General features: G+C 43.2%; 1 protein-coding gene across 6 annotated transcripts in view; it reads left to right on the top strand.

Annotated features, from left to right (window-relative positions):
* LOC107224580 (POU domain, class 6, transcription factor 1) overlaps nucleotides 1–16,077 on the top strand; it is a 161,366-nt gene extending 145,289 nt beyond the window's left edge. For 3 of the 6 annotated variants that reach the window (XM_046731092.1, XM_046731091.1, XM_046731090.1), the window contains 11 exons: nucleotides 4,040–4,217; nucleotides 5,011–5,169; nucleotides 5,529–5,720; nucleotides 7,174–7,335; nucleotides 7,425–7,726; nucleotides 7,937–8,159; nucleotides 9,109–9,289; nucleotides 9,768–9,824; nucleotides 10,990–11,073; nucleotides 12,377–12,528; nucleotides 12,617–16,077. In XM_046731092.1, the coding sequence (XP_046587048.1) occupies nucleotides 4,040–4,217; nucleotides 5,011–5,169; nucleotides 5,529–5,720; nucleotides 7,174–7,335; nucleotides 7,425–7,726; nucleotides 7,937–8,159; nucleotides 9,109–9,289; nucleotides 9,768–9,824; nucleotides 10,990–11,073; nucleotides 12,377–12,528; nucleotides 12,617–12,744 (1,818 nt within the window). In that variant the 3' untranslated portion in view covers nucleotides 12,745–16,077. The remainder of the gene's footprint in view (nucleotides 1–4,039; nucleotides 4,218–5,010; nucleotides 5,170–5,528; nucleotides 5,721–7,173; nucleotides 7,336–7,424; nucleotides 7,727–7,936; nucleotides 8,160–9,108; nucleotides 9,290–9,767; nucleotides 9,825–10,989; nucleotides 11,074–12,376; nucleotides 12,529–12,616) is intronic. The other 3 variants (XM_046731093.1, XM_046731095.1, XM_046731094.1) reach the window with 3 other exon arrangements.
* Nucleotides 16,078–16,088: the final 11 nt, after the last annotated feature.

Below are 16,088 nucleotides of genomic sequence, written 5' to 3'. Positions count from 1 at the left end.
ACTGCTTGCGTATACTCTGCAATCTGTATACATGCACGCAAGTCGCGCGTGTTGCAGCATTGTTGTGCAGTAGGTAGGGTAGGTACGAGTACAATACGTTGAACCGGCTTGCGATAAGTAATGTTTATTGTAACGTTTTTTTTTCTCCATCCATTTTTACTCTCTCGAATGTTCATTTTTTCTTTATTCCTCGTTTTTTCGTCGGAATCTGGCGTTTTTTTTTTTTGGTTTTTGTTTATTTTTTTTTTTTTTTTATCTCACGGAGTGCAGTTGCAGCATTTTTCGCATTAGCGAGATGGGGCGCAGTCTGCTAACGATTTTTTGTTGTCGAACGCTGAATGGTTTCATGTAAATTTACAACCTACACTACGGCACGGTATTGCTGCTTCACCACATATATATATATATATATATATATGTATGTATGTCCATGCATCCGTGGGCTAAATCGTATGGTCCACCAACATGCCTGCGCCGATATCGCGCATCCGGCACTATTCTGAACACCGCAGGGGATGAACGAGACTTACTTGATCCTTTTTTTTCGATACTATTTATCCACTTCCATACTTTATCCCCCGGCCTCTTTCCACCCCCTCGTTCCGAACGATCAAACCCCTAAATTCGCAGAATCGAAGCTATCTGCTATCTACTCGCGCTTTTGTATTATACCCATGTTCAACTATGAGAACGCAAGAAAGGAGACAGGAAAACTAAAGAAAACCCCCGCGGAGCCTGGGGGAATAAAAAACCACCGATAAAACGGAGAGGTTAATTGGGAAGATTCTTTGTTGTTTTGAAAACGGATATGAAATCGGCGCCAAAGTGGATGACATCACGGGAAATTTTGTGGGGGATTCCAACCGACCGAGAATAATGACGACGTCTTGTGATTAATAATTCATTTGGGTAAGATTCGAGGATTTCTTCGTCTAGACGTTATTCTATTCGAAGGCGAAAGCGAAAGCGCTTCGGGGGAGGGGGATAAAATTTGGCGGTAGGAGAAAAAATTCTTTTCGATCGTGAGAAACGCAAACAGCTTTTACGATCCAATCCGACTGATTATAATTAATTCTTACGTCTCTATGCGCGCCGCTGCCATAGTTGGCTCGCTCCGGAATAGCCATAAATATAAATTCTTCCGCGGCTTAAAATTATCCCATGCCTTTTCCGCAGCCCTATCGACGATCTCCTCTCGAACGACTGACTTAACCCCGACCAAATTTATGTGCCAAACGCCGAGCCTTGCTCCCCTATCTCCACGTCAATTAAGTATGTAATATGCAGCCGAAGCTACATACACCCTTCCGATACGTTCTCGCCGTTCGCGAATTTACGCTGAACCCGCGATGAGCGACGACGAAAAAAAGAGAGAGAGAGAGAGAGAGAGAGAAAATTATACCAAAAGAGAAAAAATTAAACGTCCAGGTTTTATGTATCCACACGCGAGCGATTGTCATTCGTTGGCTTTCGACGGATTTTATATATTTTTTATGCAATATGAACGAGATTAACGTATGCTGAAAAGGGGCATTCGTTTTTGTTACTGTCCGTAGCAGTCGAGCGTGGAGTGGCGAGAGTTGGAAAATGGAGGGAAGAGGCAGTAAAAAAAATAAAATACAAAAATGGCGCGGCGGGGGGGGAGGGGGAGGGGAAGCAAAAATACAAGTGACGGCTCACGGCTTCGTGTAACACCCACTCTTCCTCCCTCCTCACTTCACCCCCGTACTACACCCATATCGGGACCAGCCGACCAACCCTCACATTGATCAAGGCCTGCTATGTTATGCGAACCTCGCTGCTTCAATTAAAAGAATTATTTGCGAACCTTTGCGCATCGCGTCACGTGCTCTCGGTAGTGGGTATCGACCCTCTATAGGCGTATACACCCGCGTACGTACACACACGTACACACGCAAATCTCGTGTATTATAATTGCCATTTTTCCACCTAACCGACTGTTTTTGTAGGTATATCATACACTGAACGTACGACTGATACCGATGCTGAAAAAATATGAGGAAGAGCGAAACGGAAGCGCCGGGTATTACGTACGCGTGAATCTTTTCAAATTTATTTTTCATGCCCGATATTGTCGTACAAGGATCGAGAGGCAAAGAATACGTACATGCATAATGTATAATTGAGAAATAATTTGTGGAAATTTTTCTTTAATAATTTTTTTGAAATTTCCTTTCTCTCAAACTCTTGTTTTACGTACGTTTAATACACAGTCTGTAGAGATCGAAACGGTTAATTTGCGGCACAGAACGGCGATACACGTTCCGGCATATTTCCATGCCATTATGCAAATAAGCGGCGTCAGTATCGCACAGCGATATGTATAAAATGAACGAAGGAACGGAACGGATAGACTAAGTAAGGCATTGCAAAACCCCGTCTAGCCCCCCTACAGCTATACACCCGGTCCATCGATTTATTGTAATTTGAATTGCCTACTAAGAATCAAGCCATAGACAAGAGGGGCGGGCTGAACGTTGTAGGTATCTTGCAAGGCAAACACCGTAATTACTCTTGTAAAATCTTCCCCCGATACGTAGATGCGTGATTAACGGGCGATCTGTAAGCAGAACGAGGTCGTTACGTATCGCTGATCTTGAAAAATTCATATCTGCTTCGTAATATATTTGATAATTTTTTTTTCATTCGATAGTGAAAATGTATCAAAGTGGCAGTAACTCTGCGACGAACTGGTTTGAACCGTTTGTTTGCCGGGAACGCGGCACTCCGAGTCGGTGTAGATGATTATAATTTATTTACGAACATCGACCAGAGCCGGTTGATGATTTAGTGCTTGGTTATCGTCTTAAGAGCGTCTCGGCGTTGAATCGCGGCAAATTAATACGCAGGCGGCAGTCTGGATGTGTAATATACAGCGATACGATTTGTTCCGGTTTAGAGGACCATCCAAGCATCGAACGAAATTTCGCTACGGCTCGTCAGATGCGTGTTGTAGGTGGGCGAAAGTCGCAGGGAGACTTTGGCGCGTGTTCGCCGTTCGACAGTTTATAAATATAATTGTTGAACAATTAATTCTGGCATTCAACAGCTGCCCAGGTTACCGATGGCGCTGCTGTTTAAAAGCAGAACGTATACGCAAACGTCGCGCTAACGAACCGAAAACGCAATTGACAATTTCAACGAAAATCGTATGTGTGTCGCAAAATTTCGTATCTATATGCATATTAAAATTTTCCACTCCGCGTCTATTGCCAATAGCAGCCAGACGCGTATGTTTTTACCGAAAAGTATTGCCCCCTAATTGATTGAACGTAGCGTACGTTTCGCAAATAGCCGTGCCTGTGTGGCTCCAAAAACTGCTCATTGAAATTTGGCCAGTCCTAACAGTATGTTCTGTAATACGGTTCAATCACTGCTAAATAATCACGAAACTGCGTTGTTCGAAACTTTTCCTTCAGCCAATAATCTTCAGTAAATTGAAGTATAGGTGGCGAACGAACCGCTTCATTTTTCAGAAACACACGATTCGGTGGGAAGAGGTTCGATTACATCAGAAGAGAATTTGGGAATTGAATTTGATTATTCGTGGAAAACGTCAAGATGTTAACCTTTCAGTACGGATAGCCTCAGGTGTGCGCGCGTGTTCTTCTCCCACCTTTTACCTACATGACATATATATACACATATGTATACCTGCTGCCGTAGAATGACGCTGTCTGTCGCAACGTGCAATGTGCAGCAACGGATAACGCGCTACAAGACGTAGAAATGTGCGGCAAGCAGCAGGCCGGGCGACATTCCGACGGCTACTCACTTGCAGTCCCACTTATATTCGCGTTTAATTCCATTGAATGGGTTATACTTATACCGCGTAACCTTAGAGCCGATCGGCAGCCGGCTTGCCTACTTTCACGTAGATTTTCCCACGAGGTTACAAACGCGATAGGCCATATCCTAACATTTTCTAATCACGCAACGAATGGTTTTGCGTGACATTGCGCGCTCGGCGCCTCCCCGTTGACTTGCATTACAACCTTTTCCTCGTTCCTTGTTACAGGACAGCGACAGAAGCAGCACGGGAAGCCCTGAGCCGGGATCCGGAGCCGCTCTTCACGAACACCATATGCTTATGGGAGGTCTGAGAAATTCGCCCCAAAGAGAACCCAACACACCTCCGGACACCGTAGACCACGCCAAAGCGGCCGCTCAGGCGCAAGCACATTTAAATGGAACAAGTACGTGATCCTATACACTGACCGGTATCACGGGGCGTAGTATAGGCGACGGTATGTTGCCCTAAAACGTTTATCCGGGTATTCGAATCGATGTGATAAAGACCCAAGTGCGATGCTTCGCGGTGGATTTGCAGAACGGCAAACGTTAGTTGTCCGGCAATCTACGGAGCAATCCTTTCTTTTTACCCTCTGGCTCTATGGAGAGATAATCATTCGAGCGTGAAATTTTGCATTCATCTGTGTATAAGGTATACAGCAACCGACCAGGGGATATACCAGCAGAAAAACTTGTTAAATCCATCATTACCGTTTCAAAGAAAACGCTCGGCTGCGTCAATAACTTGTACTTTGAAATTCGTGCACGGTCAGTAGTGATCAGCTCTGCAGTGATGATAGAAAAAACGTAACAAGAAGCAGTGGATTTATTCTGGAAGGGGTTCGAGTAATTTTACATGCAAAAAGTCATCGAACTATTACAATTTTCAGATTGGATTCCAGTGGAACTACACGGTGAATTAGCAAATCTCGTTTTAAAACGAAAAAAAGAAACAAACGGTACGCGTTGGTGCCTTGAATTTAAACCGATAACGTCCATCGAACTAAACCACTGTCAGAATTTGAACGTTATATGAAACACAAACTGAATATCGCGTAAGAGTGGAATATTTATTGGTCCAAGATTTTAAAAGGTGCGATGAACTCTAACCCAGGAATTATAACTGCTCTTCACACTCGTTCATCGTTCCCCCTCGGACGCCTGACTGAATCTTGTGCTTGATTTTGTCTTCCACAGTGGCCGGGATGGTGACCCTTCAAAACTTGCAAAATTGGGCAAATCTTCAAAACCTCCCTCAGGTCGCGTCGCTGGCAGCTGGTCTGCAGGGAATGACCGCTGGCTTGACAAACAATCAGCTAATCAACGCGCCTCTCAACCTTACCGTCAGTTCGTCGGGTGAGTCAGAAGAGATACGAGGTTAAATTAGTTAAGCACTTCGCTTCTCGGCGCAGAACGACTTTGTAACGGTAAACCTTTTAATCCGATCCTCTTAATTGTGCAACAGACACCAGCACTCTATCCGGTTTATTCAGACCTACAGATTTCAAGTGATTCCGTTCTCGGATTTTCATTAGAAAAATCTGCTACCTAGACTGCAGCACGTGAAAGTACGGCACATGAATAACGTACCGAATCCCTCCCGATTAGCCGAGTCCTCCCTTCCATTACCCAATTCCGGGTGAAGTTTCGCCGTAACAATTAGCCGATGCACAGACAGACGGGAATTAATCCGGAAACGGAAACTCTGGTTTCAGCTGGTACGATACCAACGTCGTCGAACACGGCAACCACTTCGCACCTTTTACCCCAAAGCTCCGTGACCGTGGCAACGCTGCCTCAACTCCTGTCGCAGCCGCAGCCAGTAGCGATGCCTCAATTCGTCCTGACCTCGGGACAACTCGTCCAGGGTATCCAAGGGGCACGGTTGCTGATACCGACCTCGCAAGGTAAGCTGCAGCTGTAAGAAAAATGTTGAGCGATGACGATGACGATTCGAGGGAATCGAGGCCAGGCGTGAACCACCCTCGACTAGTCCCGGTTATCATCCGTTTCCGTTTTCCAATACCAACGGAATTATCACCAACGCCGTACCGCCCGGCATGATATTGCATAAGCAAGTCCGCGCTACCAATGCCGGCTAACCCTGGCAAGCAGTTTCGTGGATTAGGTGAGACCAACGGTCAGCCAGCTCCGGTTCCTACGTAGGCACCCCCCTCGCCATCTATTTCCTCCCCTTCCGCCACCCGAGGCCCCCCCCCCCCCCCCCCCCCACCTAGCCGTTCGGTCAGGCAGAGGGCAAACTCTGCAACTAATTTCAATGTATAATTAACGTCTCGCTAGCCACCCCGTCGCCTTGGCGGGTTGTACGGGGTGGGTTTCCTGGGCTACCTTCGCCTCCGCCTCGTCCCACCCTTTCGGGACCCAAAACCCAAGTACCCACTTGCGCTGGACATCACAGCCCACGGATTCGGCCACTATTATATCGATTGCGGTACTCTCCTAAACTTCGTTCCTTCGACGTTGTTCAGCCGTGGAAAAGGGGGGAAGGAGGTCCCATCCTGTCGACCTGAAACTTGCAGATTGCTCCAAAGTGGATTGAGATTACAGGGAAAGCAGAATCAGTATTAGCCTGACGGTTTTCGCCGTGTCGCGAGGGAAGTTTTCGACTTCAGCCTCGCCGGAGGAACCTCCTACATCCTTTTAACTCATATTATACTCGATGAGACGTCGCGAACAAAAAGCCCCGTCGCTGTACGCCAGTCACCCTAAAGGTTTCTTCCTCCTTAAACCGGGGTAGCTGGCTCGCAGTGCTTGAGCACGTGCTATTCAGGGGTGGGTACAAGGATCGTTTGACGGTGCGGTAAAATCTTGGAGGACCTCGTAGAGTGGGCGAGGCGTGCGTTATATCGCACGTAACTAACGCGTCAGTGTACCGAATAATATAAGGGACTCGCTCGGTAATGGGGTGTAGTATACGTGTACTCGTAATCGGTAATCATATTAAGCGCGTGCACCAAGTAATCTGATTAGCGATGCCCGGGGTGATCCTGAGAACTATTCTAAGTATGATTAGGAGTCCAGGAGCGGTACACCACTGGAACACCTAGTGTAGCCCGTGCACTATTGAGACGGTGATAATAGTTCGCCAACTTTGCTGGTCGTGGGGTTAGGAGCTCGTTGGGTCGACTAATGTTCCCTCTATGAAGCTCCCGTAACTCGGAGGGCTGGCGCTCTTGTCCCGCTTTGCCTCGCATCGCGTCCGAGTGTGCGGTAACGAATCCGGAGAAATGGCCGGAACACCTCTTACTCTCGTATCCCGATCCCATCCGAAAATCACGCGGACCTTGCGAACTGTACGAACCGCGGGTTGAAGTTGATATTCTCTACTTTGAATCGCAGGATTTGAAACCCAGACGATTTTGACAATACCCGTGAGCCACGTGACGAACAACCAGATGGTCAACCTCGCCCTCAGTAACGGACAAGTGGTCTCGACGACGCTGGCCAATCTGCAATCGATAGCCCAACCCCAGAGCATTATGAACACCCCATCGAGCAACGGTGAGTAGTGGTAGCGGTACGGAGGGGTGAATCGCATAATGGATCTCGGAGAGAGATAAACTCTCGTCTAATCTCTTGCCAACTTTCAGTACCGACCAGTCCGAGCCTCGCTTCCGGCCTCGGAATCAATCCCGCCGCGCTGCCCCACCTTCTCGGCAATAGTTCGGCCAGCCAGCAACTTCTCAACGCCATGCAACCCCAGCAAATTCTTCAGGCTGCTCAGGCTGCCCAGGTAGCTCAAGCCGCTCAAGCCGCTCAAGTCGCTCAGGCCGCTCAGGCGGCTCAAGCTGCTCAGGCTGTTCAAGCGGCTCAAGCATCCCAACAAACTCTGCTCACCACCTCACCCCAGCAGCACGGGAACCGGCACAGTTCGCACTCGAATCATTACCCGGTAGGTTCCACTTTGTTTATTATGTACGCAAGGGCTCGGTAGACGTTCGAGGGAGACTGACAATGAGTGGATCCGTTCGCGAGTGAACCCGAGGATATTCGCGATGACGCGTTAGGTGTTCGCGGTATATCGAGGGTAAAAATGAACGTCGTCGATTGACTCGTGCAAAGACTCCTTTAACGAGACATTCTACGTGCCTTGTCTCTTCAGCCTCAGGAAAAACACCACAGAGAAAGACCGGAACAATCATCGCCGCTTAACGGATCGGTTGGATCCGCAGCCTCGGCCTTAAATCGACTCGCTGCCAGCAACGGCGAGATCACGATCACGACGACGCACGGACCCAGCGGCGGCGGGGTCAAGCGTCAAGCTTCGCCGAGCAGCTTGCACAGCCCCCGGGACGAAGATGACGACCTTCTGAGTGACTCGCCGAGTAAGTATCGCCCGGATAATCGAAAATGTCTTTTTCACACCTCAAACGCCGCTGGTGACACTCGTACCTTTTTCTTTTCACGGTTGTAATGAAAGTTGTAAGTTAAATCACTTTGCTTTTGGTATTCGGAATCGGAAAAATTGCTCTCTATCTACTCGAGGGTACAACAGAATCCGTCGTGCAGTTTCTTTTTTTTTTTCGTTTTCTTCCAAGTTGAAACGAAGACTGTAGTTTCTAAAGAGCCGTCAAACCACCGTAAAGATTCTAATTCTACGCGCAAAACTGATTCTTGGATCGGACAATGCCTTGTTGCCTTAGGCAATTCCAATAACTCGCGCAACGAACATGACTATGACCGATACCTATTACCGAAAAAAGTATACTTCCGTAATTCCTGCTCGATTGGTATCGAGCAAACGTGCCCAGTAGTCGCGTTTTAACGACACTAAATTATTCGTTCGTGGCCTTTATACCGCGAGTTTTAGAACGCCGTCAAGATTCCTATTATTGCTACTACACGGTAAGTTTTAGAGAGAATGTCTCATACACTCTGGAATTTAATCTCGGCTTTTAACCGCCGCTATGTGCCAGCAGTTGTCGCCGATTAATTAAGGGCTACTTATCAAACGGAGTGCAGCCTATGGATTTTCTGTTTATTGCACGGAAACGGGGCAAACCTGTTAGTCTAGTCCCCTCATGTGGGTATTCAGGACTTAGGCTGCCGCCATTATACGGCACGTGAGCTAACAGATTTACGAGGGAAATCGACCCGTTCGTACGGCTGCCGTAACGAAGCCGATCGATTTCGTTACCGAAACGTTGTATTTTGCGCAATTGTTCAAAGAACGCGACGGCATGCACGAGGTCGTAGGTACTTCCTGAATCTGCGCTCTTTCCGCCACCCTTCTCAAAACCCCGCAGCGAATGAGATCCGTTTCCCAATTTACAGATCAGCCAACCATTAACGAAGCAACGAATAACGTCGTGGACGGAATTAATTTGGACGAGATCAAGGAGTTCGCGAAGGCTTTCAAACTGCGGAGACTTTCGTTGGGGTTAACGCAAACGCAAGTGGGACAAGCGCTCAGCATCACCGAGGGACCGGCTTACAGCCAAAGCGCCATTTGTAGGTAAGCTGTCCTGGGAAGTAGAGGGAGGATCTTCGGAAATTTTTGTCGACAGGGCAAAGGCCTTGCAAAATAGTAACACGTGCCAGGTCACTGGATATGGCATTGTCGTTGGAAAGAAAAAACAATTAGGATATATCGCTGTGAGATGATGTATTTTTTTTCTTTTTTTTTTCACAACTTTTTCAATGCGTTCTATCACAGTTCGGTAGATGGTATCGAGCGATTGTATTGATTATACGGCTGTACAGCATCGTTAGACGAATTTGGCCTTTGCACGCAAAGAGTTGCACATAATTTTTATATTTATTTTATTCTACGAGCGAGCGACGTTATATCGAGGAGAAGTGTGAAACAGAAAGGATAGAATCGTCTTTTTTACAGCGGACGAAAGTTCGGCGTAGAATATTAATTTATGTTTCACGAGTCACACACGTTTTATATTCGTTGACTAACTTAAGCATTGGTGATTGTTCCCCAGTGCCCTGGCTACCCAGATGTACGCTGCCTCGCAGATTGCCTCTCAGCAGAAAGTTATGTACGTTAAACCCACATGCTACTTATTTAACTTAAAACATTGAAAGTATTAAACTCTATGAAATCCTTTCCTGCAGTTATATCCAAGTGTTGCAATCATACGATCGTTCACGATTCTGAGTAATAACTTTGGTTTTAATGAATATTCGGCAGTCGTCGGTCGGAATTGACTTCAAAATCTCTGAGAACAAAAGCGTGGAAAAAGAAAAGAAAAACATGGAAGGATGTAATGAATCAACTTAGCGATTCAGCCGAAAGTATCGAATTAAACGTACCTAAGCTATCGCTACGCAGTTGTACAGCATGACGAACAACTTCTTTATTATTATCGCATTATAATTTAACTGTTAATAGAGTTCTTGTTCCGTAACGTACCGTTAAACTTTGTTTCATTCGTCACCGATTATCGGAGGTTACGACTCAATGATCGTTCAAAGAAACAACGACGATACATGATAAAAATTTCGATCTGTGCTTTTCCTGTCTACATCCTAGGTTCTTCCTGATTTTTCATTACATCTTCCTACCATGTCTTCTTATTCGCTTACAAAAGTTCACCACTGTTTTTTTTTTTCCATTCCTTTTTTTATTTTTACAATTTTTCTTTCTCTCCTTGTTGTGTCGTAGTTGAAAGGATAATATTTGGGTATAGCTGCGGTCAGATTTGAACTATGTTTCTCATGATAATTTCGTTGAAAAGGGAGCATTACTAAAATAACGATAAGTAAGTTTTTCGAGCCAGGGCATTGGCAAGCTTGGACCAATGGTGTCGCCAACACATATTGAAAAAAAGTCAAATGAATTTTCACAATAATGATTTTTCAGATATTTCTGTGGGCAACCTTTTTTTTCTTCTTCTAATTCTCTTGTAAAATTAATTTAGTTTGCGTTGGCAACATCATAAAGGAAAACATCACCAAAAACTCTTGCATGACCGCCTTGTCAATGTCCTCTTGTCATGATTATTAAATCGAATTATTGCATGTAGATATTTCGTACGCTTAATTAATGCTCCTTTACACACCCTTCGTAAAATCATTTCCTCAATTTTGAATGCGAGATTTTTAAACAATAACTCATTTTTCTGTGCTCATTCGCGCAGCCTCCTTTGGCGTAATTATTAAAAATTCCACGTTGCATACATAATTTCCCACGTTTGTCTTCAGGTTTGAAAAACTAGACATCACGCCGAAGAGCGCGCAGAAGATAAAGCCGGTATTGAAAATGTGGATGCAGGAGGCCGAGGAGAGGTGAGTTGCGATCGACATTGATCAACGAAATCCATTCGAAATCGATCTTTCGTCAGTTTTTGCTTTCTTTCCTTTTTTTCTTCGGTGCAAAAATCTACACAGATCGGTGAGGTCAAGCGCGTCACGTAATCGGATACCATTAACTAATTGAACCCAATTTCGATTAATCGGATATTCGTGCCCTGCGATAAATACCGGTTACGTTAATTAGCCAGGGTTTAATCGCGAAATTTTCTCATTCCCAACGACAGAGCGTGGAACGGGCGATCGAGAAGTCCGCAGATCATCACGGCTCGAGTCTCGAATCGCGCTCCGAGCTTCGTCGACGAGATCCGTAAGCCTGTGTATTATAATCGCGGCGGTCACGCCCGTAGCATGCCTTACCGGTTTGATCGGTAAGTCATGCACGCCTAAAGAATTTCAACCGGCAATCGGTCATGATCGGAACATCATCACGGATGCGGACGGTTTAACAATCGTAACGAAAGCCGGCCGAGTCGGTTTGTCTCTCTCGCTCTTTCTCTCTGTGTGTGTCAGAGTGTGTGTCGGGTAAATTTGTACGGAACAGGATGGACCGATGTTGTAGACGAGGGCGTCGTTTTCTGGAATTTGCGGTCGAAAGTTAGGGACTGCAACGGCTGGTTCCCATCTCGGAGTCCCGGAGCGTAGCTTTTAAGTGCAAGCGTGTCTCGGGGCTCGTGTATACGAAAAAATGAAAGGAGCTAGTTTATGCGGTGCACGTGCACGATTTATCTGCCGAGTAATTAAACTGTGGACTAATTAAAATCAGGTTCCTGATGTACCTCCTTCTCCCCTCGGCGCTCTCGCTTTCGCTCTCCGACCCCCCTCACCGACTTCCCTGCAGCCTCCTTCGAGCTCCGCGGATCTCCATTAGCATATTGTTTTCGTCGATTCGTAGAAATATCTTATGCCGCCATTCTAATTCACTCTGTACCCTTCGTCGCTTCGTACGGTTTAGACGAAAATCTGCAGAATAAACTCGAGCCTTTAACCAGCACCGCGGTATCCGAAAACTTTATTCGCAATCTCCGGAAACCCCCTACTTCACATATATACATCAGGTGTACGTTTCGAAGCTTCGATCACATTAAAAAAAATTCTTGCGCACGCCTTCGGGTCCGCACAGGCTGAGGTGATTTCGAAGCTGTAAGAATGTTGCGGTTCATTTCGTAGAGAATAGATATCCGAGTTGTTGTTAGGGTGTAGATTCGTGCTTTCGGACGATTCTGACGAGGAATCTTTCCCGTACGCCGAGAGGTCGTCAGACTTTCACTCAAAACAGTGCAAACGATTACAGGTACAAAAGCGGGGCTAATCATCTTACGGATTTTATCGGTGTCGAACCGAGCAAGAAGCGGAAACGAAGGACTTCGTTCACCCCGCAGGCACTGGAACTGTTGAACGCACATTTTGAGAGGAACACTCATCCATCCGGTAAGAACTCGCACGTCTGACGCTAGAGTCTATTTTTACTCCTTTCCCAGCACATTCGGCCTGCAATATTTTCGTACTCTTGTTCCAGGTACCGATATCACAGCGTTGGCTCATCAGCTGGGATACGAGAGAGAAGTGATCCGAATTTGGTTTTGCAATAAACGGCAAGCCCTGAAGAACACCGTCAGAATGATGTCGTCCAAGGGAGTCGTTTAAGCGACCTTTTTCCGCTCTAACAATAAATTGCTCTCACTTCGTTGGCGGAGTGAAAAACGTTATACGACGGGTGCGTAAAGCTATACTTAGTACGATTAAGTGCAAACTTACGTACGTAATACTGTGAAACGGGTGGTATAAAAAAAAAACTCTAATGCTATAAAACATACTTTATACATGCATGATAGGTGAATGATAAACTGAAATTAAATTGCCTAACATTTTTTATTTGAATATCTTATACACCGTTCGTGACATATAAACGCAACAATGCATAGTGAAAGTTGGAACTTTGTTTCATGTTTACTTTTTTCTCGAATAAATATCAAAATAAGTAGAATACAATTACGCGTGCCGGAGAATAGATTTATCACACCAATTTCTACATCGTTCCGACAGCGGTGTAATAATCCGTAAATTAAATATAATAAAAACCGTACTTTCCGAAAATAAATACATCAATAATGTTATTCGTAATAATAATTATAGTAATAATTGAAGAAAAAAAGGAAAAAAAAAACACTCGTCACACATAATGGATAAATAATAATAATAATAACAATTACAATAACAATAGCTACGGTAAATTGAAATGTGACAAGTAATACGTATACATATATATATATATATATATATATATATGTGATACTAAAGAGAAAGTATTGTGATCGTACCTATAATTAATACGCCGTGTAAAGAAAGTGAAAATGTGAGCCAACGCAACAGACGTTGAGAAAGTTGTGTGAGTGCGTAAGTATGCGTGTGTCTGGACTTTACCCGGAAGAACGCGAACGAAATCTAATTGCGATATTCCAGCTGGATCTGCTGCGATAAGGCGAAGATGACTGGAAGTTGAACCAAAATAGTAATACGTCCAAATACGAATGAATAAATTGATCAGAGTACAAGTATTACTCTTTAGAAACTTTTCGTACGCGTACGTACCGTAATATAGATATTTAATAACGAAAACGCATATTTAAAATAAATAAATGAGAAATGGATAAATAAAATACCTATAGCAATCATATATACATACCTATATATATATATATATATATAGATGATGAATCGCAATAATGTCTAAAAGTGCACGAAGTACGCGTATTACATGCAACGTTCTCTCAATACTCTTAAACGTGTTGTATCGATGAGATGTATTTATTATTTAAAAATACGAGACAAAAAATTTCCACTCTTCATTTCGATTTGCTTCGTTTTTTTTTTTTTTTTCTCCACGTAACGCTAGTCCGCATCTCCTTTGCCATACATTGTAGGAAGTATAGATTTTAAATTCACAACCACGTCTCATTTCTTCAGGTTAATTATCGCGTTTTCTCAGCTATACTGAAACTCCTTTTCCGGGGCTTCATCGAGAATCTTCTTAATTCGTGAATATCGACTAATTTTTTTTTAATCCGCACTGCCAAACCAGTCTATTTCGTGTGCGGAAAATCCAGCATTCCCGGAAACCTTTTCTCGTAAGTAAAATCCCGGTCCGTAATCAATCTGAGATTTAAGCAATAAAACAATATACAAACGAACCATCGTACGTATCGATATGAGCCAAATCAATTGTCTCTTGGTACATGCAGTGATGGTGGGATATGATAATAAGACATATATGTATACTTGTATCACAACGGCCGTTGAAATCTTGCGTTTCGAAGCCCCTGGTAAAATGGATCTCATTCTCAAATGATTGCAAGTTCGGTAGATACGCATAGGGTATTATACACATACGAATATGAATATATACCTTTATAAATATATAAATAAATACCGATTAACGATAGGTATGTATAAAAGTATTCTAATTTAGATATTAGGGGCTAATTCGTACCCGTATGTTAAACTGTTAAGCCATTAATAAATATTATTATAATGATCTTTGAATCCGCAAGGATAGCCTGTAAATAAAACCGTATATTGTAATAACAAAATACAAAAATATACTTTTAATGTTACGGCTATGAAATAGCTAGACTCATGGAAAGAAAATTTACATGGTTAAAATAAATTAACGAAAAACAAAAAAGTATTTAAGAAAATTTAATTTAGGCGAAAAAAACAAACAAATAAAGAGCAAAGTAATTTTGTTCCTAAAAAAATTGTATAATAAAATTCAAAATTCAAAATTTTGATTGTGAAAATAATTGAATCGTGCGTGTTGTCCTTTTGATAAAGATAAAAAAAAAGCGTTTGTACAGAGATATTCCGGTTATTAAATTTTGTTATGAAAAAGAAATGAATAAATTGTAGAAATCATGTGTATTTTCTTCGTGAAAAATAAAAAAATGATATATGTACAATATACATATATATATATATATATATGTGTATGCATATGTATATCATACGCATACATACGAACACCTATATACATATATAGGGTATATATGTATATACAGAATTGATAGGTTACTCAAATATTCATATTAGTATCGAGAATGTGAATTGTATTCGTGAGTGTCATATTTCTAAGGAAGATAGATCCACGGGCGAATGTTTTGTGGCAGTTTTCAGAAAAAACAATCGAACGCAATTTGATAAAATTGCGGGAACAAGTGATTCTTGCTTCGCCCCGCGACAAAATGGAACGAAAACCAAAAACACTTAGCATTGGTCTTGACAGTTAAACGATAAAAGAATATTTGTTAGAAACTTGTCGAACCCTAGATAGAAATTAAAGTGTTGCTGCATGTAAATAATCATTCGGAGAAAACTGCCTCCAAAACATTGCCCAGCGAAACCAAAGTTCCTACTACGTTTTATAAATAAACTGGACAAATCTTGGAATGTAAATAGAGAATGCAAATTAAGCTAATTAATCACAATACAACCGGCAATTCATTGAAGTTAAGACTATTGAGACTGGTACGAAGTCAACTAATTCTATTCACAGACGTACAGATATCGATTGAACCAATATCGGTAGAAACCGATTGGATATATCCTGTAACTACGCGATTGTATGTATTTTCCGTTATGACGAAAGGTGTAACGAAATAAGAATTGACTCATTGTCAGTCCTGGCAATCTGAATAAAACATTTATCTCGAGTATTATAGTATACAGCTTGCCGAATAAATATTTAGACTTTGATATAGTAACAAATCAGTATTTCCGCATGTATGTTACTCGAATTGGTTGACTCCCTGACCGCACTAAACACAGTCGACAACTAAGCACATAAGTATACAATTAGGATAAACACTGTCTTTAATGTTAGCTCGTAGTACGTATTTAAAAAAATGAACACAATTTAGTACGTAAGCGAATACCTGTAAACCTAGTAGGTGTCCACTAAATAAAAAAGTATATTGTGGTAAAGACTGTGTGAT

This window comes from Neodiprion lecontei, chromosome 2, assembly GCF_021901455.1.
Source record: "Neodiprion lecontei isolate iyNeoLeco1 chromosome 2, iyNeoLeco1.1, whole genome shotgun sequence".
NCBI classification, from domain to species: Eukaryota; Metazoa; Arthropoda; class Insecta; order Hymenoptera; family Diprionidae; genus Neodiprion; species Neodiprion lecontei.
The sequence above is the reverse complement of the archived record's forward strand: the minus strand, read 5'-3'. Positions and strand labels throughout refer to the sequence as shown.